Source organism: Somniosus microcephalus, chromosome 23 (genome assembly GCF_052327205.1).
Source record: "Somniosus microcephalus isolate GS21.2 chromosome 23, FLI_Smic_1.0, whole genome shotgun sequence".
NCBI lineage: Eukaryota > Metazoa > Chordata > Chondrichthyes > Squaliformes > Somniosidae > Somniosus > Somniosus microcephalus.
In genome coordinates, this window is record NC_141009.1 from 39,980,328 (window position 1) to 40,006,644 (window position 26,317).

Sequence of the window (26,317 nt, forward strand, 5' to 3'; positions counted from 1 at the left end):
CGCACGTCCATTTGCATAGAAAACTAACTTAAATGTGAAGTGCAAAGCAGAGTAAAAGTATGGACTCTTTGAGGGGACTCTTCACCAGTAATGGACATTGCTTACCTGGCTTCTGGTGTCATATTGCATCACAATCACCTGTTTTGCTACTCTGCACCTAAACTCAGGCAGACTGAAGTTATACTACAAGTGGTGTACAGCACAACCATTTTCTGGTGGGAGTTTTGCCCCTCTGGCTACACTGTGCTCGGAAGTCAGATTGTCACTCTGACAATTGAGTTTTCCTTGTACTTTTACGTCAATGCGAACTGTAAACTACTTTTCAATAATGTGCAAGTGGCAGTATAAAGGCAGCGTTACTCTTTCACCTACATCTTACCATCTCCACACTCACTTCTCTTGTTGCCTGTCTAAAAATAGTAAACTACAAACTTAAATAAACTAGACACAGTATATATTATAAAGAATAACAAGTGTCTGGCAGGGAGTTTGAGGCACTAATTCAATCTTGGGGCTCTACTGATGTTTATGAAACGTCCGAACTTCACTCTCACACAGTTTATGACGTATTCAGAACTGCTTGATTGAATTAATGCAATGTAACTCACTGCCAGCCATCTGTTATCTTATATTTATTGCAACTAAACTCATTTAAAAAAAAGATTTAAACCCGCTGTCCTGCGTTTCCCAAAATGTTTTCATTGTTAGAGTGTGTCGTGCTCAATGACGCACTCCCTCTACTGCCCTGTCAGATGAAAGAATAGCACATTCCGCACTAATAGTATGATTTCAAGAGATCTTCAAAATACTATTGTGCTGCTTACTGTACAGTGTTCGATATATCACGCCTGACATCGATGCAGAGCACAGTGTAGAAAGCATCTTGCCCTTGTGTAATATTGTATTCATAGATTGGACATTTCTCATTGAAAGAACTTGCTGTTAGTCTCAATCAAAGGCAGATTGTTAAACTCAACAGTCTTAAAGACACAGGCACAACGTCTCAGCGGCACAAAATCTGGAACTCGCTTCCCCCCCAAAAAGCTGTTGGGGCTGGGGGTCAATTGAAAATTTCAAAACTGAGATTGATAGATTTTTGTTAGGCTAGAGTATTAAGGGCAACAGAACCAGAGCGGCTAAGATACAGATCAGCCATGATCTAAGCGAATGGCGGAACAGGCTCAAAAGGGACTGGATGGCCTTCTCCTGCTCCTATGTAAAAATGGATTCAAAGAGGTAACGGAAGGAGTGATATTAGGACTGACCATTTAAACTTTTTAAAAGTCAGTAAGTAACGAGCTGGACTGTAGTTTACAAGTAATCTGGAATTTTTCTGAAACTTGGAAGGCAAACTGCTCTGATGTCTCGGGGGTAAATGCACAATGCCGTGTGATCTGAGGCTCGGTCCTCCGGTCAGTGCTGATCTCGGCTGAGGCAGCAGGTCCGATGTTGCAACTGAGTTCAGTGTCGTTGAGTTGGAGAGCAGACCAAATTGGACAGGGTTCTCTCTCCTGTCCCTCGTGGGCCCGGTGTGAGCAGGAGTGCGCCTCCAGGCCCCATAAGGAACCGTTGGTCCTCCCCTGTCCCCGGGGTTTTCCTTTCCCCGCCCCGACCGTGATTGCCACAGTACCATCCACCTCACCCCTCGCCCCGGCCCTGCTGTCCACTCCCCCCCCCCCCTCCATGCCGGGGACCGTTCTCTCAGGTTCCTGACGCTATCCAGGGACCCTCGCTGGAAAGTGGACCTTTGTGGCTGTTAGTTCATGTTCGTATGCAGTGCCTTCCATAGCCCAATAGCCTGCAGACACTCACTACCTAGGCTCACATATGAAGAATACCCACTCGGACAAGCTCCTGAGGAGCCATGGAGCTTCAGCCAGTGAATGTCATCATTTTCAGGAGGAAAAGAAATTGGGAAAAAGTACAACATGGAAGCCCAGTGTAGCTTTCCTGCTCAATGTCCAGAATAATTTTCTTCACTGTGTACCTTGACCAGAAAACTAGTCTGTCATCTGACTGATGATGGAAAGCATACTTGTTTCTTGACACCATAAAAAATCCTCCCAAGTCTGCAAAAATATTTACTGCTTGCTCCATTTTTATCCGTCCCTTTCGATCATACGGTAGTTGTTTATTGTTCCACACACAGCCAGCCATTCAGCAAAAAGGGCAGGTGAGCAGGTCACCGGCTTGTCTGCAATTCTTGGCATCAGCTCCACTCCATTACTTAGCTGACTGGAAGCATCTTTCAGTAGCTGAAAGGGTGGACAAATGATCTGCGGAATTACATTTTTCCATAAGTAGTATTGGGGCCCAAAAGGGGGACTGCATTGTCGGGAATATTTGGTTGGCAAGCAGGAATTTCATCTTTTCATCAACTCATACGAGGCCTCGTTCTTCTCAGCCAGTGGCCAGTTTAGGCATATCAAGGATCGCAGCAGACACAAACCCGGTGATTTGTACATTAAGCTCGACAAAGTTTTTGTGCACTTGAGCCAGTAGAAGCCCCGATTTTAACTGGGGGCCTCAGTGCTGGGGACGAGGTGGTTGGCAAACTTTCGAGCCCCCCCCCCTCCGCCCCCCAAGGTAGTATGAGGCCTGCAAGATTTTAACTCCTGGGCCTCATTTAAATGATTGTACTCAAACTTGTGCCCAAACCTGATGGGAATCGCTACCTTTGCGGTGGGTGGGGGCGGGATTCCAGGCGGAAGGAGTCCGCCGCTGGAGACCAGAGGGAATTGTCCCTGGCATGTGTTCCTGGGGGGGGGGGGGGCGGTGAGGGGGGCAGGGCAGGAGTCCTGTGGTGATCATGGTCAGGGGAGGGGAAAGGAAGCCCGGGGCAGGGAAGGCCTGGTGTTTTGTTATGGAGCCTGGTAGCCGCACTCCTGCTCTTCCTGGGCCCACAAGGAAACCTAAAATAAATTTAAAACAATTATTTTTTTGGTTGGCTTCTGCCGGCCGCCAACTTTCACTGACGGCTTCGGCACCTGGCGCCACTGCCGCAACCGGCAGTCGAGATGGCGTCGGGGTCCAAATGATGCCATCGTATCCCGACATTTAAGTATTAATGAGGCCCCGGCTGCCGAAAGCGCGGCATGTTAAAAAGGCGGTTGGCGGGCACATGTCAGGCACGCATTGGCAGTGCCCAACCGCCATTTGAACCACCAGCTTGCCCCGTTCCAGCCAGGCAGGCAGGGTTAAAATTGAGCCCTTGGGATTCAAGAGTTTGCAGTAAATAATGAGATTAAATAGACACTTTAAGCACGAGATATTTATTAAGTATGGAAGGACTAGACGTGATAAATCATTCACACCTCATAGCCACTATAAAAGCTGTATTATAGCAGCCAACACCTGCAAGGAAGGTGTAACTCAGGATTAACCCAAGGCCATATCTAAAAGGTAGTTCACAGAGCTTTGGTATGCGTAATTTAAACCTGCAAAATTCTCATTAATACCATGGACGGGAGCTATCAAACTAGGCTGCAGCCTAATTGAGTGTTCAGATGATGTCATTAGGTGGAAGAGCAAAGTGCCAGCAGCTTATGACTGTTCAGCGAACTGCAAGATTGCATTACCGCCATTAACTCCGCCCCAAGAGATTGAAGATGATTTTAAAATACAATTGCATTGACGTGCTTGCAATGGCTGCATCGTTGCTAACTGCCTAGGATTGTGACAGGTAGACATGGATTCTATTGATTTTATACTTTTTTTCTTCCACTCTTAGCCATATACAAGGGCCAATTTTAATCCCACCACCACCCCGTGCCTAATGAGAAAGGGGCTCGTGGAGGGTTAAAATAGAGGCGCCGTCCTGTTCTCCGGCCTGGCGCTGCACTCACGCCAGCCGGGATTCTTTTACTGCCGTGTTTCAGCTTGATGCAATTTTAAAATAGGGCAATGTAAGAATATCATTTCTTTGCCTATTATTAAGTTATGGAAATTCAATGTCTTCCATACATGGCCACGGTCCTGATATTGCACATAACGGGCAGTAGCGCTTGTAGAACAATCACCGAAGCAAATTTTCCATTTATAAGCCATAGAAAGGAGGCCATTTGGCCCATTGTGCCTCTGCTGGCTTTGAAAGAGCTATCCAATTAGTCTCACTCCCCTGCTCCTTCTCCCATAGCCCTGCAAACTTATCCTTTTCAAATATTTATCCAATTCCCTTTTGGAAGTAATTATTGAGTCTACTTCCACCACCCATTCAGGCAGTGAATTCCAGATCATAACAACACGCTGCATTAAACAAATGTACCATTTCAGTGTGTGTGTGGTGGTGGGGCAGGGGGGGGAGAAGTGTTTCCAGGAACCAAGTAACTCAGGAAACATTGCTACAACATCACCATATTTAGCTGCTGGGGCAAGTTTGCACCGCAGCAGACTCTGTCAAATTCAACTTTTATTACAAGTCACGTTCCGAAAAGTAATCGTGACAAAATCACCACTTCAACAAATGTGCTGTTGCGCTCTCCCTCTGTTTGCTAACCTGTAACCAGAATGAGTATGGTACTAAAAGGACAAGAAAAACAGCATCTGCAAACGCTGCTGAAGCACTGCAGCTGTTTTGAAAATAAGGCTATTAATCTCGGACAAGAGGAGTTTCTATTCAAACTCCAGTGTAAAAAGTTGGACATCGTGCAATCCTGGACACTTGATTTGGACCGAGAATTGATTACGAATCTAAAGTGTCAGGATTTGTGTGTCCATTCTGGCCTGATCTGAATATCAATTGTAGAACGAACGCACTATGTATGGCGGTAAATGAGTCGATTTGCCGACCACTGCTCTCTGATAATAAACCTATTAAAGCAAAGGGCAGCAGATAAATATTTGGTTTAACTCTCAGCTGTGCCCAGATTCTAGAGGCCAGCTGCTGTCTGATGTTGTACTTTGGGAAATTAATTTCAGTTCACAACTCACTTCTTCAACTCAACATGTGGCCGCACTTTCAAAAGATCTTGGGTGCCATTTTTTTCTTTCACAGGTGGCAATAAAAGGTAAAGTTAGGTGCCCACAAAATGCCTGTATATAGAATTTAAATTTTGATCTTACAAGCATAGTAATTACAGGTTCAAATAAATATCAGTAGAGACAGCAGACCATTTGTTTGCTTCTCGCGCACTTACCCCTGCCCCCCGCCACCTGGAAGGGGATAGTTCAGATGTGGATTCCTTCAAGACTAAACAGTGCAATAATCAAAAGGGAAAATGTATATATATAAGCACAAAGAGACGAGCAAACTCTCCTGTTTTCGTTTGCCGATGAGTTCACAGCCAGTCTGAAAATGTGCCACCCATTATACCTCTGTGCCCAAGTACACGACAAGCAGTTCACAGACTGACAATGGAGAGTGTACCGGCATAAAGTGCGGTTGAGTATTTCTGTGGTCCATGGAAAGTAGTGCTTGTGTAGAATATGAAGAAACAGAAAGTGTGAATTAGACAGGGCAGCATTGCACGGAGGCCTATGTCTCTTCATGAAATGGAGCTGCTCAGAAATACAGGAAACTCTTTGGTATCCGGCACCGACGGGACCGGGATGGTGCCGGTTGATCAAAAATTCCGGATGACGGAGAGGGTTATCTACCGAGGCTATTTTTAACAAAGAAAAATTAAAAAATCAAGAAATGTGCAGTATACTGTAATTAGGTACTCACCTACAGAATGTTGTGTTAAATGGATGGTGAAAGATGCTTGATTAAGTACAGTACTGCCAGTTGAGGGTAATGCAATGCAATGACTACCAGCAGCGTGGGAGACACACAGTACCCCTGTAAAATGGCGGATCGGAAGAGACTACCGGCGGCGCGGGAGAGTCAGACTCCTGTTACAGGGGTATTGAGGTGTTCCAACTTCCAACAGCACCAAGAAGCCGAGTAGTGGCAGTTTGGAGAACTACCCCCACTGACTAACTCGGCCACCGCGGGAGTCTCGAAGACATTGTTTTCGGTTATTGAGGTGTTGTTTTCGGAGTGAGAATTTTGCCGGTTAATCGAGAATTCCGGATATTTAGGTGCCGTTTAAACGAGAGTTTCCCCTAGCACTAAAGGAACCAACCTAATGTGGGTGCTTAGGACACTCGACCAGGACAATATTGCAGCTGTTCACCAAATGCATCAGGAAGGTTCCATTGAAAGTCAGGGAAACCTGTAATAGCACCAAAAAGAAAGAAAATGTATATTTATCGTGCTTTTTTTTTGTGTCCTCAGGGATGTAAAGCCTGGCACTTTGTACACGTATCAGGTGGTGGTTGCCATGGGCTCTGATGAAAGTGAACCTTCCCCAGAACTGAAACATGTACATGGAGCTGCTTACTGTGGAGATGGATTGATCCAAAGGTAAGTTTACTTAAAGTAAGCCAAACCCTGGGTGGCCTCATTGTAAACTGTTAAACTGCTAAATTAACAGTGGCTGGGCTTTATTTTCCAAACGTAAAAATTCAGATGGACTCCCTTGATGGACCAGTTGGTCCAATGAGGTAGTGGGCCAGAAGGTCCAAGATTTGATCCCTGGTCTGTGCAGTGGGATCACAGACAGGTCAACACTGGAGGCGATACAATTAGAATTTGGCAATTCGGACCCGGACTTGTAATTTGTTTAGACCTGCGGATTGCAAGATCTGACTAGTATTTCTGGATCTTGAGCTACCTAGCAATCGATCGTTAAAGGGACCGCTGGAGGCTGCTCAGAAAAGGCACTCCAGATCATTACTAAACTTTGTTTTTGTGGAGTTGGAAGTCGCAGGAATGCTCCTCCTGGCTCCACAGAACAACTGTGGGCCGCTACCAACCTGCCCTCACCCCCCCCCCCTCCCACCAATCGCTTTCCCCACCCAGGCTCTACCTGTGGGCTTGGCGCCAGCCAAAATTTGTTGGGCCTCGACAGGTGGGCTGCCTCTGGGTGCCCGGTTTGCTCCTGCAGCTCGCTGAATTATGACGACGAAGCCCGAGGATGAATTTAGTTTGGTCCTTGAGCCTCTCTGCTCCGGCACGCCATCGCTGCCCACCTCTGCAATCGCGACCAGTTGGGGGGGGCGCTAACAATTTTAGTTCCCAACACTTCCCCTCCTTTGGTGGTTAGTGCAGATGTATCCTTGTTGTAGAGGCCCTGATGTTATAGCACACGCTTGATTTCTGTGGTGCGGTGCTGAGTTAGGTTGACCATTTCTACTGCTCTGGAGAGGCAACGGTGCTGTGCACAAATCAAGTGTCCCGTACAATGCAATTTCCATAGGCTGCTTTTCTCTTAGCATTTTATTTTGATTGAAAAGGTGAGGCTGACAGGTCTTTTCAGCACCAGAGAACAGCTTAGCAGTACCCAAGAAACTGTGAGGTGGTGACTGGCATGAAGATTAATGAATATAAACCACCTCTTCCTAAAGACAAACCTGGACTGGCAGCAACAATAACTGGTACTTTTAGGGCAGGCATAAGATTTATTTTTGGCGTAAGTGTCAACCATGGCTCAGTGGGTAGCACACTCACCTCTGAGTCAGAAGGTTGTGGGTTCAGCACATAAATCCAGGCTGCCACTCCAGTGCAGTGCTGAGGGAGTGCTGCCCTGTCAGAGGTGCCGTCTTTCGGATGAGACATTAAACCGAGGCCCCGTCTGCTCTCTCAGGTGGGCATAAAAGATCCCCGGTATCCTGGTCAATATTTATCCCTCAATCAACAACAAAAACAGATTATCTGGTCATTATCACATTGCTGTTTGTGGGAGCTTGCTGTGCACAAATTGGCTGCCGCGTTTCCCACATTACAATAGTGACTACACTCCAAAAGTACTTCATTGGCTGTAAAGCGCTTTGAGACGTCCGGTGGTCATGAAAGGCGCTATATAAATACAAGTCTTTCTTTCTATTTAAGTGCAGTATAAACAGGAATATTAGTTAAATAACTGTATTAAATTGGAGCAAGGCCTTCAATAAAGAAAGAAAGGTGTACATTTATATAGCACCTTTCACATTTAACGTCTCATCCGAAAGACGGCACCTCCGACAGTGCAGCACTCCCTCAGCGCTGCACTGGAGTGTCAGACTCGATTTATGTGCTCAAGTCCCTGGAGTGGGACTTGCACCCACTGAGCCACAGCTGACACCACTCATTCATTCAATATTCAATATATTCATTCAGTGAGTCAGATGATCCCCGGTGTCACAGCTTCCAGAGGCAGAAATAGTTTACTAATCCTATTCTGACAAAGTTCATCTTAAGATAGTGTTGAAGTGATGGAACACAGAATATCTGGGAAATGAAGAGACTCCTGGATTTGAACTCTTACGGTGATTAATGGTCTGTCGGTTACAGTTTATCCTATTTCCAGTTATCTTTGCCCATAGCTGCTATCCCATCTCCCCCACCCCCTCCCAAATAAAAATACATAGGGTCAAAATAACCAACACATTGCAACAATTCCCTCTGTCGCCCAATCTAACAATCGCGAGTACTCAGCAGATTACCTCTTCAAAGTTAGTAAATGCATTTGAAATCATTTCCCAACATTGGCACAATGTCTTTTACATTATAACCAAATTTATTTCACTCCCTAACATACAAAAGTCTATGTTAAAAAAAGTACTTCCATTAACCAACTGTGTTACATAGTTTTATGTCTTAGCTAAGCATAGAGAAAACAGCTAATATATTCCATTCATTTCAGAGCAAGAGTTGTGTAATCCAAGCTGCTTTATTTCCACAAATCCAGAGCTTATCACTTGAACATTTAAATGCCTTCCAAGTAAATAGGTACCGTAATAGTTTAAGCTGTAACTTACAATTGTATAGGATCGTAATAAAAACTCAAATATTCCTGAGTTAAGCTCACACAGCAGGAACAGCCACATGAATCTAACCAGGACTCGCCACACTTTTCTCAACAGCTAACTGACAAGTTGTAACTGAGATGGTTACACATCTTAACTTCTGGGTGTAAACTTATAAACCCCTTCATTAGGCCCAGGATCAGCGATTCAGACTCAAAGAAATTTGTATAACAACAAATACTGTTCGGGGATTCATGAGAATGGGAGAGCTATAAAAACAAAGTGGGTTTCTGGTGAGTATTAGTCGATGTTCAGAGAGTTTTAATGACAGAATGTGTCATTAATGATGAATGCTCGGCAAACCTGGGCATTGATAATGCCACTCGAGTCACTTGAAAAAACTTAAAACTGGATCACAGCAGATTGCCTCTGCTGAAGAACCAAAGCTTTCCCAGGGTAGCATATGGCAGATAAAACTAGCTGAATGGGCTGTTACAGGCTGTTCCAGGATCTTAAAGCATAAGAAATTTGACACTATGGAATCTAATTTGATCAGTTTGGTCTTTATCCCCAGCCTGATAAATACAGGACAGTGGAACACTCTCAGCGGATCACAGGACAATGGGCCGGATCTTGCTGGATAGATAACGGCGTGTCAATACGCACGCTGTTATTAATGTGCTAATGGGCCAGCCAGTTCAGGGAATGAAGAAATACCCCGTGAGTTGCGAATCTCCAGAACTTGCTATTTGCTTTGTACAAGAGGCATCTCGCCCTTAGCCTCCCCGTTATTTTTAAGAATTTGCTGCATTTGCACATGAATTCCCCATTAAACTTAGCACAGAAGGTGAAGGGGGAGAAATTCCCCTGCTTTGCGCCTCCGGGTTAGCGCCTGCGGGGGAGGGGGTGGGCGGTAACAGGGCGCTAAGGGGTTACCGACCGGGCGCGGCAAATTCACCGACGCCTGTGAACTTCCCTGGTGGGTTTGCGCTGGCGCTAAGACTTACCGCCTCGCCCTCTTGTGCCCTGAAGATCGTGCCGTCAACCGGTGCGCAGCAACCCATTAGCGCCCCAGAAGTGATATTCGCTCCCACCCCCTGCAGCAGCGCTGAGCGTCAACAACGAAAGCTGCAGGAGGAGTTGTCACCTCGGCTGGCTGCTTGGAGAGCGCGATTTAAAGGCAGTGGTGGTCAGGTAGGGCAAAATTTATTTATGTCCCCATTCTGGTGCCTCCTGCTTTCTTTTGCCCCCGTGATTGCTCAGCCCTGCTCTCTCTTAGAGTGCTTGGGGCTGCTATGTGCAGGTGCCGTCGCCCAACAGACACAGCCTGAAGATTCATTCAATGCAGCATTGGCCCTTCCCTTTAAGGGAGGGAAGGAGCCTGTAAAGATGGCAGCGCTGCCCTGAACATTGCTCAGTGCTCTGCCGATACCACCCCTCTCACTCCCTTTAGCGCTCTAAGGGAAGTGGTAGCGCTTGATTTAGCTCCACTTCCCTCTTGGAGCGCTAAAGCGGAAGTTCCCGACAGCAGCAAATCTTTTTCGCCCGGAGCTCCCTGAGAAGTTATCGCCCCAAACGGGAGGGCCAGAAATTGAACAACTTAAACTGTGCGTTTCATTAATAATATACTAGCATGGATTGAGAATTGGTTAACAGACAGAAAACAAAGAGTAGGGATAAACGGGTCTTTTTCAGGATGGTAGGCTGTGACTAGTGGGGTACTACAAGGATCGGTGCTTGGGCCCCAGCTATTCACAATCTATATCAATGATTTGGATGAGGGGACTAAATATAACATTTCCAAATTTGCTGATGATACAAAGCTCGGTGGCAGTGTCAGTTGTGAAGAGGCTTCAAGGGGATCTCGACAGGCTCAGTGAGAGGGCGAGAACATGGCAGATGGAATATAATGTGGATAAATGTGAAGTAATCCACTTTGGTAGAAAAAACAGAAAGGCAGAGTATTTCCTAAATGGTGAAAGATTGGGGAATGCAGATGCTCAAAGGGACCTAGATGTCCTTGTACATGAGTCACTGAAAGTGAATGTGCAGGTGCAGCAAGCCATTAGGGAGGCAAATGGTATGCTGGCCTTCATTACAAGAATATTTGAGTACAGGAGTAAAGAAGTCTTACTCCAATTATATAGGGCCTTGGTGAGACCACACCTGGAGTACTGTGTACAATTTTGGTCTCCTTACCTAAGGAAGGATATACTTGCCATAGAGGGAGTGAAACGAAGGTTCACGAGATTGATTCTTGGGTTGGCGGGACTGTCGTATGAGTAGAGATTGAGTAAACTAGGCCTGTATTCTCTTGAATTCAGAAGAATGAGAGGGGATCTCATTGAAGCATACAAAATTATTATAGGGCTTGCTAGGGTGGATGCTGGGAGAATGTTTCCCTTGGCTGGGGAGTCTAGAACCAGGGGCCACAGCCTCAGGATAAAGGGTAGGCCATTCAGGACTGAGATGAGAAGAAATTTCTTCACACAGAGGGTGGTGAATCTTTGGAATTCTCCAACCCAGAGGGCTGTGGAGGCTCAGTCATTGGGTATATTCAAAACAGAAGTTGATAGATTTCTGACTAGTAAGGGCATCAAGGGATATGGTGATAGGGCTGGTGAATGGAGCTGAGGCAGAAAATCAGCCATGATCTTATTGGATGGTGGAGCAGGCTTGAAGGGCCGAATGGCCTACTCCTGCTCCTATTTCTTATGTTCTTATTCCTTCAGATGGTAAATTGTTCTTAGAGATTTAAAAATTCAATTTTTAATTTTTGTTCTTACTTTTCCTTTCTGTCTCTTTTTCTCTCTCTCTTAATCCAATCTGTCTTTCCCTCTCTATATTTCTCTTTCTGTGCTTGATTTGACTCTAATTCACCCTCCTTCTCAACCATTCCTCTGTTTCTTTCTCAATCCTTAGATCTCATTGGTTAAGGAGATAGACTGTTGGTCCCACCCTTCACTGAGGTCCCAGATGCCCCCTTGCCCTTGCCGCACCGTTCCCTTGCCCTTGCCGCACCGTTATCAGCTCACTCTTCCAGCAAGTTTAGGTGCAAAAATGTTTTGCACTGAAGGGTGCAGGAAAAAGTCTAACTAACAGCGTATGCCGCGTGATGCCCCCCTCCAGCAAGATCCTGCCCATTAATCCAGTCAAAGGGTTCAGAACTCTTAGAGGATAACTCAGCTGGTTTGTTCATTAACTGAACCCCTGAAGTTAGTGTAATGCCATATACACAAACACACACACACATGCATATACATCAGCAAGCAATCGAAGCGGGCTGGAGTCCGTGGTCACATTGTGTGTTGCCTCTCAAATTCCAGAGCTGTAAGAAATGACCACATCTGCCATGTGATTTTGTGAAATGGTTCAATAGATAACATTGTTTGCAGGGTAGTTTGAAGCCTGGGAACTTCTGTGGGATCAGCAATCAGGTGTTTGTTTGGGACATTAACATTATCCCAGAACCCTTTCCAGTGTGCCTTAGGATTAAATGGGGACGCTTTAAGAGCATTAGCCCGATCCCAAAAAGGCATGTGAGATTTCAGGTGTGCCTTTGGAAGATTCTGGAGGTCCTCATGAAATTGTAAATTCAGGTTGACCATGGTACGATTGTAATCATGAGGTGTAGGTCTGTCTGTCCAGATTTTAGGTGCGGGTCTATGTGCCACAGGAGGCAACCCATTTTAGTGATCCACTTCTGATTCACAGCGTGACATTCAACTGCGCATCCAAAGGATTTGTACGTGAAATGTCTGCCCTGACTGGTGCACAATATTCGGCAGCTGAGTATTCCAGTGCTAGAGTCGCTCTTCGAGGTGTGCGTGCATCGGCACCCGAGTACTTCGGATAAGGCTCGTTTCAGACCCGTGACATTAGGTGGTTCTTTGGCCACTTTGTTGTTTAGGTAAAAGGCTGTTACCACGGTTTTGAAGGCATCGGGGTGGGGCTGCCAGTATTGAAAGGGCTCTGCCATTAACGTCAGGTCGCTAGAGAGGGTCTGGCCTATGGTGGCGAGGTTGCTACCTTGTGTCGTGAGGGCAATGTTGTCACCGTAAATGAACATGCAAAATTGTGTCAGGTATGTCTGTAATGTAGCTGTTGAATAATGAAGGAGCCTGCACAGATTCCTGAGGCAAAGCATCATTGAGGGTGAGTGCTCGACTCATTTGCTGATTCAGAAGGGCATAGTATTTCACTGATGACAATCTACAGTTACCCATTACATGGAGACTAGTAAAACTTGGATAATCATTGGCAAAAATGCACTATATTCAGTAGGCCTCTCAGGCCCTCCACAGTCAAATAGTAGCCTTCATCTACTAAGCCAATTTTGGCACCAATTAAAAATATCTTTGGCTTCAGGAGCCAAACAGAGTGTTGCCGAATTGGCAACCAATCAATAAAACATGATTGCTTTTGGAACCAAACTCCTCTTCAGTTCAGACTTAAAGCCACTCAAAAGCCTCACACTAATTTCCCCGGCGTATTTGCCAGGAAAACAAACAATGATAGGAGTGTTTTGGCTGACAGTTTAAATAACCATTCACATGTAGAGCTGTTAAATCAATCATAGTTTTAGTTTAAGAGAACTTACTGTAAAATGCGAGTTAATCAGAGGCAAATACTTTGGCACCAAAGAGCAAAATGAATTAGCTCCACCAGTAGCTGGATACTTCGGCGTGGCACCAAAGCTAGCACCCAGTTAGCCTTAGCCATGGTTCATTTTGCCCACAGTGCTCGTCAAGTGCATTGGTAGGATTTGTACACAGCAGGAACACTTGTGGGAAATGCTCAGAGGATCGTTCTGCAAAAAGCCAGCGATGTCTCAAAAGAGTGCCATGCAACAATTGAAACCGTAGAACGTCAGAGGAATTGTGGACGCCAACAGCTTTCGTTATCATTCATATTCAATAATTACTCATTATTCATTCTGTGGTCTGATTCCAGGAATCTGGGAGAAGAATGTGATGACAAGAACAAAATGAATGGCGATGGCTGCTCTAGTTTATGTCACCAGGAACCATCTTTCAACTGTGTGGGTAGGTATCCTGTCATGTAAACTGATGTGCCTCAATAATCCCGAGACTCGATGTTAGCGGAACAAAACAAGGCTTTTATTAACTTAGAAGATAACACGCAGTGGAGAGAGGTATCTTCCATCTGGAGCTCTGCAGTACTGGATATGAGGCCAGACTGAGCTGGCTTACATAGAGGCCAGGTATGGGCGGAGCCCTACACACAACACATTCCATACATTCCAATATACAATACAATGGTGAGGAGAAACCTGAAACCAACCACAGTCACAGGCAGTGATGATATACAATACAATGGTGAGGAGAAACCTGAAACCAACCACAGTCACAGGCAGTGATGAATGGAATATTTCATCACATAAACCATTGCTGGGTTAATGAGAACACACACTCCTTTTAATTATTGGCAAAGCTCAAATTGTTTGATGGCTCACGTCATTCAAATAAGTTCTTAGTGTATAGGAATGTATTTCAGATGCTAGTGATAAATACTGGCAATTATTTAAGAGTCAGATCTGCTGAGAACTAACTATGAGTGTGATATGAATGTGGACTGCAAACAACATTGTGCCATCATTCTCATTTTCCAGAGTATCTGTCCATCACATCTTGGCAAAAAGTCTGTACGACCTTTAAGATATCATAGAGCACAGCAGCTTTGGAATAAAAACCTACAAGACTTGTGTTGTATATTTATATTATGAAAGGAAGTTACATTGGGGATAAACACAATATTTTTTACAGAAGGAAGCACACTGGTAGAGAGAAAAAATAAGCTCTTTAAAAGCTGAACAATTTAATTGGTTATCGAAATACATTTAGATCTCTGGTATTATGCAATTTAATTATCAACAAAATTAAATTTATCCATGAATTTGTGTTTAAGCTTACTAGGGGTCCTACAGGTCATACGCAAAGGATTATAATGTGGAAAGTTAAAGCTTTTATTTCTACCAACAGCACTTTTGATGCTCCCTTTATTTTTCCGGATGGAATCGGTTTCCTATGAATCTGCAGTGTGTCCACGATTCAAAGGCCGATATTACTGTAATCCAATTGTCTTTTGTTTTTCATCTCCCTCTAATCAAATCACATCTAATCAATATATTCTGATAAGCTTTACATTGAAAACGTATGGCCTCTGTTGGGCAGCAAGGCCTGGCATTCCCATAATGTGAGCCAGCAATCTCCTTTTAAATCCTCTTTTCTCTTGGTGGCTTTTTACCAAACATCATTAAGGAGTAGATTCCACTCATTTCTATCAGTAGCTGAATCTCCCGTGTGTATGCATCATAATCCATTCCTAGACCAAACATTTCTCAAGTTTCTCGAAAATAACGCTAAGTCCAAATCCAAAACTGATTCAAGGACTGTTTTACGTCAATGCAATATCATGTTATTTAATCACTAGCAACTTAGTCAACCATCTTGACCTAGATAGATGGAGCACACTAATCATTTACTGCTTCGTTCTGTTTTTGGCAGCAATGTCTGTTTTTTTTCTTGACCAACAGAATTAAAGATTTTTAATCAGTGTTTGCTTTTGCACATTAATTTAGTGACACCTTCCTCTTTTTTTTTTAACAAAATTCAAGTACTTCACTCCTGAGATTGACAGACAGCAAGTCAATTCACAAACAGCCAATTCAACTTTCTATACTTACACAAGATATCATGCTTGTTTTCCTGTGTGGGAAAGACCTTCGAGTGCTCTGGGATCTTTCCTCATCTCAGGTTGGGAGTGTCTTTTACTTGAAAGAAAGAACTCCTGTGTGTCCTGCCAGTTAACTGATGTTCTATTTAATCTACAAGTCTTTTATGTGGTTGGGACTGTGTGTGAAGGGTACACTGATCAGTGATTTAAAAATAAAACTGGAATTCTTGTTTCATCTCTGCCAATTTTCTTCTCTCTTCTCCTGAGAGGTTCCAAAGGCTACATCTGCCTTCTGCTACCTCACTAAAGTCGCCATTCTTCATGCACGAGCCTAGGTATTGAGCGTCAAAGGAGTTTTCAACAGTGGGGCATCACCACCAAACCCAATCCTGTCTCACACATGCCCAATTTCTAGGAGGGGGTCACTGGAGCAGGCTCGAGGGGCCGTATGGCCTACTCCTGCTCCTAATTCTTATGTTCCTATGACAGCAATCAGGAGCAGGATCCTGGATTGATATTTCCCTTTGACTACTTCAGGGCACTAAGACCAATTGTAGTGAGCTTACCACTCCCCAGATGAGATCACCTAACTCAGGACAGACTGGGGAATTAAAGCTGACGCATACCTCTTTTACATGGCTCAGCTCTGTACTGGGCAGGGCACCCATCAGTTGAGTCATCAGGCTTATTTTTATTTACATTGCAGTTAATGTTGAAAATGCCAGAAATACCCATCTATTATTAATGTTCGAACATACAATGTAGCAACTGTCCTCTCACATTCTTAGTAAGAACCGCGACATTATGACCGAGTTATACAACAGTGTTCCTACTGATGGCTTATCCAAGGTCTGTATCTAACTTTCTAAGTTTTAATCATTGAGATGACATAGAAACATAGAAGATAAGAGCAGGAGTAGGCCATCCGGCCCCTCGGGCCTGCTCCGCCATTCAATGTGATCATGGCTGATCATCCAAATTCAGTACCCTGTTCCTGCTTTCTCCCCATATCCCTTGATCCCTTTAGCCTTAAGAAATATATCCAACTCCTTCTTGAATATATTTAATGAATTGGCCTCTACTGCCTTCTGTGGTAGAGAGTTCCACAGGTTCACCACTCTCTGGGTGAAGAAATTCCTCCTCATTTCTGTCCTAAATGGCATACCCTTTATCCTTAGACTGTGACCCCTGGTTCTGGACTCCCCGACCATCGGGAACATCCTTCCTGCATCTAGTCTGTCCAGTCCTGTCAGAATTTTATAAGTTTCAATGAGATCCCCTCTCATTCTTCTAAACTCCAGCGAGTATAAGCCCAATCAACCCAATCTCTCCTCATACGTCATTTCTGCCATCCCAGGTATCAGCCTGGTGAATCTTTGCTGAACTCCTTCCATGGCAAGAACATCCTTCCTCAGATAAGGCGACCAAAACTGCACACAATACTCAAGATGTGGTCTCACCAAGGCCCTGTACAACTGCAGCAAGACATCCTTGTTCCTGTACTCAAAGCTTCTTGCTACGAAGGCCAACATACCATTTGCCTTCTTAACCGCCTGCTGCACCTGCATGCTTACCTTCAGCGACTGGTGCACAAGGACACCCAGGTCTCGTTGCACTTCCCCTTCGCCCAATCTATTGCCATTCAGATAATAATCTGCCTTCCTGTTTTTGCCACCAAAATGGATAACCTCACATTTATCCACGTTATATTGCATCTGCCATGCTTCTGCCCAATCACCCAACCTGTCCAAATCATCCTGTAATTTCTCGGCATCCTCCTCACAGCACACACGCCCACCTAGCTTTGTGTCGTCTGCAAATTTGGAGATATTACATCTAGTTCCCTCGTCTAGATCATTAATATATATTGTGAATAGCTGGGTTCCAAGGACCGATCCCTGCGGTACCCCACTAGTCACTGCCTGCCACTCGGAAAAAGATCCGTTTATTCCAACTCTTTGCTTTCTGTCTGCCAACCAGTTGACAGAACAGAATGATAATAGCTACACTTGGGCTTCTACATAGTGAGCATTGTAGAACTCGGAGAAATTGAGCTTGCTCAGTGGTAATAATGAGACCACAGCATGAAACTAACTCCAAAAAATATTGACCTCGAAAGACAGAAAATGTACACCAAACTTGGGTAAGGAAATAGCTAGGTATCATGAACAAAACACAAGGTATACCCACTGAAAGGCAGAAAACAAAATTACATTTTTGGAGTTTCCAATAGCTCCTTCAGACCAGTTATAGAATTACTTCTACATCATTAAAAAAATCTCCAGTGTTTTCAAATACCTGACTGGTTCAGCATTTACTGCTCTCAGCTTGTGTATTCTCATATAACACTACCAGTGAGAGCAATAATATAGGAAAGTGATACAAGGCTGCAATAAAATGTCAATTTAAAAAAAAACTGCTTGCACACATTTTCAATTACTGTACTCAAGCATTATTTTTGTTCAACTCACATCAGTGTTGGCACAAAATCTGAAGCACACAGGAGCAGGGGAAGCAATTTAAGCATAAGGCTTGCATGACATTCACATGAAAATCAACTTCAAGTTCGGTTTGAAAACAGGAAGAGAGGATGAGGGGCTTTCATCAGCGCTGTAGACTTTGTGAACTCTGCAGTTCTCCTCCGATTCAAAACAGATTGTATAAATAGGAGTTATTACTGAGACAAATAGGTAAACGAGAGTGTTTAACACAAGGATGACTGGTTGCATAGATAAGTCTGTATCCTGCAAATCTGTTTCCTGTCATGCAGTAGACTTTAATGGTTTATATTTAGCACACGGGTGCCTTTTCACAGCAGGTGACTGAATTTAGGGCTTAGTGAGCGGAAAAACCTCTTGGTAACATCCAATGCTGCATCAAGGAGATCAGTGAGAGGACACACTTTCTCCCATAACAGAAAATGCTGGAAACACTCAGCAGGCCAGGCAGCATCTGTGGAGAGAGAAACAGAGCTAACGTTTCAGGTCACGGTAGCATAGTGGTCATATTACTGGACTAGTAATGCAGACATCTAGACTAATAATCTGGAAATATGAGTTCAAATCCCACCATGGCAGCTGGGGAATTTAAATTCAGTTAATTAAATAAATCTGGAATAAAAAGCTAGTATCAGTAATGGTGACCATGAAACTATCGGATTGTCATTAAAAACCCAACTGGTTCACTAATGTCCTTTAGGGAAGGAAATCTGCCGTCCTTACCTGGTCTGACCTATATGTGACTCCAGACCCACAGCAATGTGGGTGACTCTTAACTACCCTCTGAAATGACCAAGCAAGCCTCTCTATCATATCAAAATAAAACTGCTACAGTGGACTGCAGCAGTTCAAGAAGGTGGCTCACCACCACCTTCTCAAGGGCAATCAGGCACGGACAATAAATGCTGGCCTTGCCAGCGACGACCACATCCCGTGAATGAATAAAAAAAAAAGTTGATGACCCTTCGTCAGAACCCCTCACTGATCTGATGAAGGGTCCCAGACCTGAAATGTTAACTCTGTTTCTCTCTCCACAGATGCTGCCTGGTCTGCTGAGTATTTCTAGCATTTTCTGTTGTTATTTCAGATTTCCAGCATCCGCAGTATTTTGCTATTGTACACTTTCTTCCATTTTAGGGGGGCAAATGTGTGACTCTAAAACAGGCATACTCGAAAACTCACACCAAACATTAACAAAAGGAAAATATTTCCTCGTGGGTTTGCTGTTTTACTCCTTCTACACATAAGTCGGCTAAAAGCTGGAGAGAAAGGAGCAGATCGCGCAGCCTCAGTTGCTGAATGGGGGGGGGGGGGCAGATTGATTTTGCAGTTAAATTTCAAATCCTTTCACTCTGTTCCTACCTCAGAGCAGGTTTCTTGAATTTTAAAACATTCTACAATTCTAAAACTGTCCGTCTAAAGATTTCTTACAAGAATCGAGGACACCGACTTGCAGCTTTTCAGGAAAAGATAGACAGAATTATGAATACAATCCCCAAAATAGCGGTAAAAATCCAGTAATCCTTTGTAATAAAAACAGAATTTGACTTATTCCTTCACCATAAAAAGAGGGGCCCCAGGGATCAAGAAAGTCTGTAATGCTTAATTTGATTTCTCGCACCATTCAATCAGTGGGATTAACATCATATTGTATTTTGATGGTACATAGTTTAAAGATTAAATTATTTCATCACAACACAATGAGCCACTAATTCCTCTGATTGAGAAGGGTGGAAAAAAAAGTGTGAAAGGAAATGCAAAATTTGCATTTGGACTTGTAGATACCAGAACAGCACATCAAATTCATTCAAAGCATATAAATAATATTACAGAGTTATTTGAATATTCATGGTGATTCACACAGCAGAGTAACAGGACGCCTGATTTTAGCTGGTTGTCCTTGATTTTTGGACCCGTGACCTTAATTCCCCTAGTTTGCAGATTGAGAGGTATGGCCAGCAGGAAGAACTGAAAGCTAATGGGCAGGCAATTTGTTTTTGTTAAGGATTTCTGGAGTTCATTTATTTTTGGCAGCTTGTTTGCATTGTGAAAAGGTTTCTTTTTTCAACATTTTAATTGTGAATTTTACTTTCCAGTAATACTTTCATAACCTTCTTTCCCAGGTTTATTTTTGGGGGGAGGCAGATTTATAGATTCTTGCAAAAATGAAAAGATGTCCTTCATGGTTTGCAGCAAAAGCTCTAAATAAAAGGAGTGTGTAAAAACAGCAGGGACTGAAGTAAAGAAATTCATAGGATTCCTTATTTTGTTGAACTGTTTTTTTTTTCCCTTTTCTTTTGTTTCGGCAGATGAACCAAGCAGGTGTTATTTTCACGATGGCGATGGCGTGTGCGAAGACTTTGAGAAAATGACCAGCGTGCGGGACTGTGGTCTCTACACACCCAACGGGTTTATGGATCAGTGGGCCAATAACGTCACTGTCTCGCACCACGATGATCAGTACTGCCCCGGGTGGGTGATAATCGGCCACCCTGCTGCCACAAAGGTAAGGACAATTTCAAACCGTACTTTTGTACTTGGGAAACGTAGCCGAGAACTGACCGTTGGTGACAGCAGCAGTCCAAATGCTGAATGCATTCATTAGGCCATCCCTCTGTCCGCTGTTTCGACACACGCGCTAACCTGGTTCAATTTAAATGGCTTCGTGCTTCTACTAAAATAGCAGGAACAAGGTTGTTATACAACAACAACAACAACTTGTATTTATATAGTGCCTTTGACGTAGTAAAATGTCCCAAGGCGCTGCGCAGGAGTATTTTAAGACAAAAAAAATTTGACACCGATCCACCATAAGGATACATTAGGGCAGGTGACCAAAAGCTTGGTCAAAGAGGTAGGTTGTAAGGAGCGTCTTTCAAGGAGGAGAGAGAGGTAGCGAGGCAGAGAGGTTTAGGCAGGGAATTCCAGAGCTTAGGGCCTAGGCAACAGAAGGCACGGCCACCAAAGGTTGAGCGATTATAATCAGGGAATACAAACACACTAAATGCATGCAGCCCGTTGTGGGATTAACTGAAACAAAGGCAAAGGTCGCAGGTCAAATATTAGCTGAATATTAGTACAAAGAAGCAGCAAATGTGCGTTTTCATTTCCGAATTCCAGTTTTAGAAGTTTTTATTGTCATTTTAGAACTGCTGTTCACATTGATATTGGGTTATGAACACAGTGATGTGATATCAGTTTCATGAAATCATACTGCTGCATTATCGGTAATCCTTTAATTTTTTTGACATTTATGTTTCTACATGTAACCTAGTAACACCGATTAACAGAACAAGATAGTTGTTAATCATTCCCTCTCCTCCATACTTTAGACGGTGAGTGGCTACATAAGTATTTCTTCGTAAAATCAAGGGATTCAATTTTGACTTTGTGCGATGGTTTTAAAACGGGTGATATCAAATTGGCAGCCCGTTTGGCATCTCTCCCGACTTTTATTTCCATTGTTTCTGTAAGAGCAGGGGGTGGGGTGGGACTGATTGGATTGCTCTATCAAAGAGCTGGCACAGACACGATGGGCCGAATGGACTCTTTCTGCGCTGTAAGAATCTTTGGGGGAGAAATTTGGTTGGTTAGTGCCTCCCGTTAGCGCCTGGGGGGCGGGGGGGGGCGCTAAGGGGTTAGCGACCGGGCGCGGCGAATGCAGCGACACCCACGAACTTCAGTGCCAGTTTACCGCCTGGGCTTCTAGAGCCTCGCAGATCGTGACATCATAACGTGCGCAGCGCCCCGTTATCGCCCTGGATGTGAAATTGCCTCCCGCCCCCCTGTCGTATCGCCGACCGTGAACAACAACAGGAAGAGAAGGCGTTGTCAACTCGGCTGGCCGCTTGGGGAGCGCTAATTAAAGGGAATGGTTTTCAGGTAGGCCAACCTTTAATATTTGCACCAGTCTGGTGCCTGCTCAAAGTTTTTGATGTTTCATTGCTGCAAGACCTCCACTTTGTGAGAGTGTTTGGGGCTGTAATGGCAGTTGCGATGGTCGCCTTGCAACACAGACCTGCTGACAAGTAGGTTGTGAAGCATCATTGGCCCTTCCCTTTAAGTGAGGGAAGTAGCCTCTGATGTCGTTAGCGATGTGCTCCAACTTGTTCAGCGCTTTGCCGCTGCTGCCCCGCTCGCGGACCTTAGCGCCCTAAGAGAAGTGGTTAGCGCTTGATTTAGCGCGCCACTTCCCTCTTGGAGTGCTGAAGCTGAATTTCCCGGCAGGAGAGAATCATTAGTGCCTGGCGCTATTTTTTCTAATTTTCAAAAATTAGCGCCCCAACCGGGGCGATACCGAATTTTTAAAAGATTCTATGAAGTCAATGGAAATAAAAATCGGGAGAGATATAAGATAGGCTGCCGATTCGCTATGACCGGTTTTACAGTGGAAAAGTCAAAATTGTCCGCAAGGAGTGATTTGTGCACTTGAATAATGCTTGATTCCAATAAGCAGCTCAAAGTCTTGGTTCAGAAGTTTGGTTTGATATTGACCACTTTTATCAAGCCCAAAAGGCAGAGCTGGACTCATAAATCATGCATCAGTAACAAGATAAAACACACTCAGAGAATGTTGGTACTTTCGTTCCAAATAATTTCCACTGTCAGACTATCCTGGGCCAATAATGGACACTGCTATTTTTACTAACTTTATTACACTGACTCTCCGTACTTTGTCTGCAACAGTTTCTCCCTCCTGTGCCCATTTCCTTTGTTAGGAATTGTTTCCCTGTTTGGTTATTCTGATGATCTCCACTATTGTCCTCTTGCTCAGTGCTGAAAGAAGACTGGCATTTTTAACGTGAATCAAATGCGCTCCTTCCTGGTTCTCCCTCCTTGCTGGTGCTCACCAGGGGACCTCTGCATACAGCAGAAATACACTGAGCGTGAAGATACTGATATCATCAGGGCTCAGTCTTCAGGCACAAACCCTTGAATGGGTAGTTTCACTTTATACATTTACCTAAGTAACGAGGGAAACTGATACCGCCCAACATACTGCAGCACCTTTCATGCAGCACAGTGCTTTTGCAATGAATCAGTTGCACCATTTTTTCTGCACTGGTAGAGCAAGGGGTATCAACCTAATGGATCTCCTTTTACCTCCTAAAGTAGGACATGATTTAAATTGCATATGGCTTTTAAATTTGAGTTCACTGACTCCAGATATTACCACTGTGATCACTTATTACTGTGGTAATATTGCCACATCATAATGCTTCTGTTGATATTAAATATTGTCCTCAGAAGTGAAGAAGATGGTCCTGCCTTAAAAGCCACATTCAAGAGGTCTGTGATACACTGACTCTCCAGGACTAAGTCATGGTTAAATATTTCAGTTCTGTCCTTAGGTAAAGTGGAAGATTTGAGTTGAGGGAATTTATATTCCATCATGAAAAACAGCCACTGATGTCAACTACTCAGAAAGTGTTCGTGCAACACTCAAAACCTTCTAAGTATTTGGGCCTGTTTCTCTGAGAACGTCGTGCACTGAAATGTGTGCGCTAATCCCCTGGCACGTTTACAAACCTCATGGCCACAGTTCAATGAGAATAAGCCAATTTCTAGAAAGTTCCTGTTCCATGGCTATAGAAGAATGGTGTTCTTGCTACTCACAACAAAGACAAGTATGAAAAATATGCCAACCCATCCTTTCATTACATTTTTAGTAAGGTGTGCAGTACTTTCTATTCTTTCTGGAATAATATCATCTATCTCTTTCTCAATAATCTAGTTCTCAAGGTTATCATGAGCAAAATAATGACTACAATTATGGACAAACGAGGTTTCTTTCCATAGTCCACTACTGTCTGACATAGCAATTCCAATCGAAACATCTCTAGATTGGGATACTTAGGACTCAAATTTAGTTTTGGAGTATGTACTGGAATGCAACTTGAAGGAGACTCAGTGAATAGTCAGGAATAGCTAAGCATTGAGTGAACAGTAAATTCAATTGTCTATGATATTATACCTGTTAGCCCTCGCCACAACTATAACCACTAACTTATCTTGGTATTGGTACTTTGTTCTTTTCGCTGGGATTTAATACTTTGAATATGCTAACTGAAATCAGAAAGAGCAAATCAAGATTACAGGGCCAAGCCTCTTCCTCTTCCTGATTCAGAATCGCCAATATTGGATCCATTAGTTGATACAAATTGTTTAATGCCTCTGGTATGAGTCTTTCCTCACCTCGCACTCTCTAAATCTCACCTGCCAGCCTGTTCATTTTCTTCTGCTTTTGTTGAATGAAATATGACAAGTGAATTAAAACCTGGAGTTCCACAGGTAAGAGGAAAATGATGTTACAGTTGCAGAATCTATAGAAGAACAATGATGGAATTAGTGGTATTAAAAGAGGTGGAAGATTTGGTAATTGTATGATTACTCATGCTATTGGTGCTGGTGGACAGGGAACATGATGGGATTTCATGAGGTACAGTAGTCTGAGAAGTTACATCAGCGTCTGTCACATGAGAAACGTATCCCGCTTTAGTAACTGGCACACAAGGGAGACATTCCAGAGAAGAGCCGCAGTGTCAGAGGATTCAAGTTATGAGGAAAAAGAGGAGGAACGTGGACTACTCAGCCTAGAAAGATTACTGAGAGGAGATCTCAAAGATGTGCTTATATATGTGTATACACACATCTTTAAACAATGGCAGTAGGACATAGGGGCACAGGTTTAAATGAGTGAAAGGCAAATTCAAACAATTGTTCTTTGCATAAAGAATAATCAACATTCGGGATGATTTGGGATGGTGGTGTAGGCAAAAACTTTGGAATCAAATAATCATTGAAATTACAGGACAGAAAGGGGCCATTTGGGTCATAGGGTTTATGCCAGTGTTGGAATAATTAAAAATACAGGAGGATACTGTGGTGGGGGACTGTAGGTTTTTCTGGATGGAGAATCTAGGATGGTCTGAATGGATTTACACCCATATTTATCTTGCAATCTTATGAGAAGCAAAGTTAGGAGCCAGTTTAGCAGGGATAGATTAAAATGTTTACCTCTGTTGCCATATTCACCAAATAAGAAACATAATTTAAATCCCATTGCTGCCCATTGAAAATCTGATCTTTGTATCCAATTTCCATTAAGCAAATGCAATAGAGTGCATGAGGAATGTAACCCTTGTGAATTCCTTGCTAGACTTGCCCATTGTTGCAGACCTAGACAGTGAAAGTGGTTGTGGAAGGAAAGAATGAGGTGTGGTATAATGCAAACTCTGTCATTATTCCTGTAAGCGGTGGAGTTTTGTCAGCTCTTGACTGGGTCATTAGATGGAATGTTTACCAGAATCCAAGTGCCTTAAGGATGTAGAGGTGACACATTAGGATCTTGTGGCTCTTCAAGAATACCTCCCTATTGTGCAGCATTGTTGGCAGCTTTATTTTAATCTCCGAGGTCAATTGTTTGAAAGACAAGTTAGATTTGCTCTTCACTTGTGACACTTGAGGATGGGTTTAGTAAGGAACATTAGAAGTTTAGAAGAAACAGAACTTAAGGTGTGCATGACAAAGACTTAATACTGAAATATTTCACAAGAGGCAGACAGATATAATGCACGCTTCCTATTTTGGGTGCATATCTCTACGTTGTTGATTGTACAGTTTTGTCTTTGTAGGCAGTAAATAGTAATCGGTGAAGTGAAAGGAGCGTTTGTTCAGATAGTGATTATTTTGAAGTTTCCATACACTTAATTTCTTGCCAATGCAAATCTACCTTCAGCTTGGAGAGCAGACAGGTCCCTGTCTATCCAATATTGATGTGGTGACTTTCTCCAAATCTTAATAGTAGCTATCTGATAGATTTTGAGAAAACATCTCGAGCCCATTAAACTGAATAAAATCCTAGCCAGACAGTGCAGCTGATTAAAATGTTTACACTAGTTCCCATATTCACTGAAAGGAATGAAAAGCATATTTGAAATCTCTTATTTAAAATGTTAATGAGTACACTGCCATAGTGAGCAAAATGTTCCCTGTATCCAGTTGTTCCCATTAAGCAAACACTCTAAGGTCTCCGGGAAATTAATTGTGCTTGAGCAAATTCCTTTTGAAGTGAATGTTCCCATTAAAAAGGTGCATTTTAACTGGTATGTACTGTATATGCCATTGCCTGCCCCACAGGGAGCATTTTTGATGGTATAAGTGGGTACAGATTATTTTGATCTCCCTCATTTTTTGGCATTTAGTTGCAGTACTGAATCTGAAATTAATGATTACACTGTGCATACGTGTCTCCACTGGTGAAATAGGTTTGAGACATATTGTAGTCCCATAGGCTTTTTGGAATGGCCATGGTTGATTGTCATACACAACAAAGATGTTGTTTAATGTCTTGG

The 26,317-nt window shown here is 43.5% G+C and overlaps 1 protein-coding gene across 1 annotated transcript in view; it reads left to right on the forward strand.

The window, feature by feature from the left end:
- Window positions 1-26,317, forward strand: part of pappaa (pregnancy-associated plasma protein A, pappalysin 1a) — a 281,514-nt gene that overhangs the window by 77,411 nt on the left and 177,786 nt on the right. Inside the window, exons 8-10 of the mRNA XM_085965833.1 lie at window positions 6,218-6,346; window positions 13,723-13,814; window positions 20,273-20,469. Coding sequence (XP_085821959.1) covers window positions 6,218-6,346; window positions 13,723-13,814; window positions 20,273-20,469 — 418 coding nt within the window. The remainder of the gene's footprint in view (window positions 1-6,217; window positions 6,347-13,722; window positions 13,815-20,272; window positions 20,470-26,317) is intronic.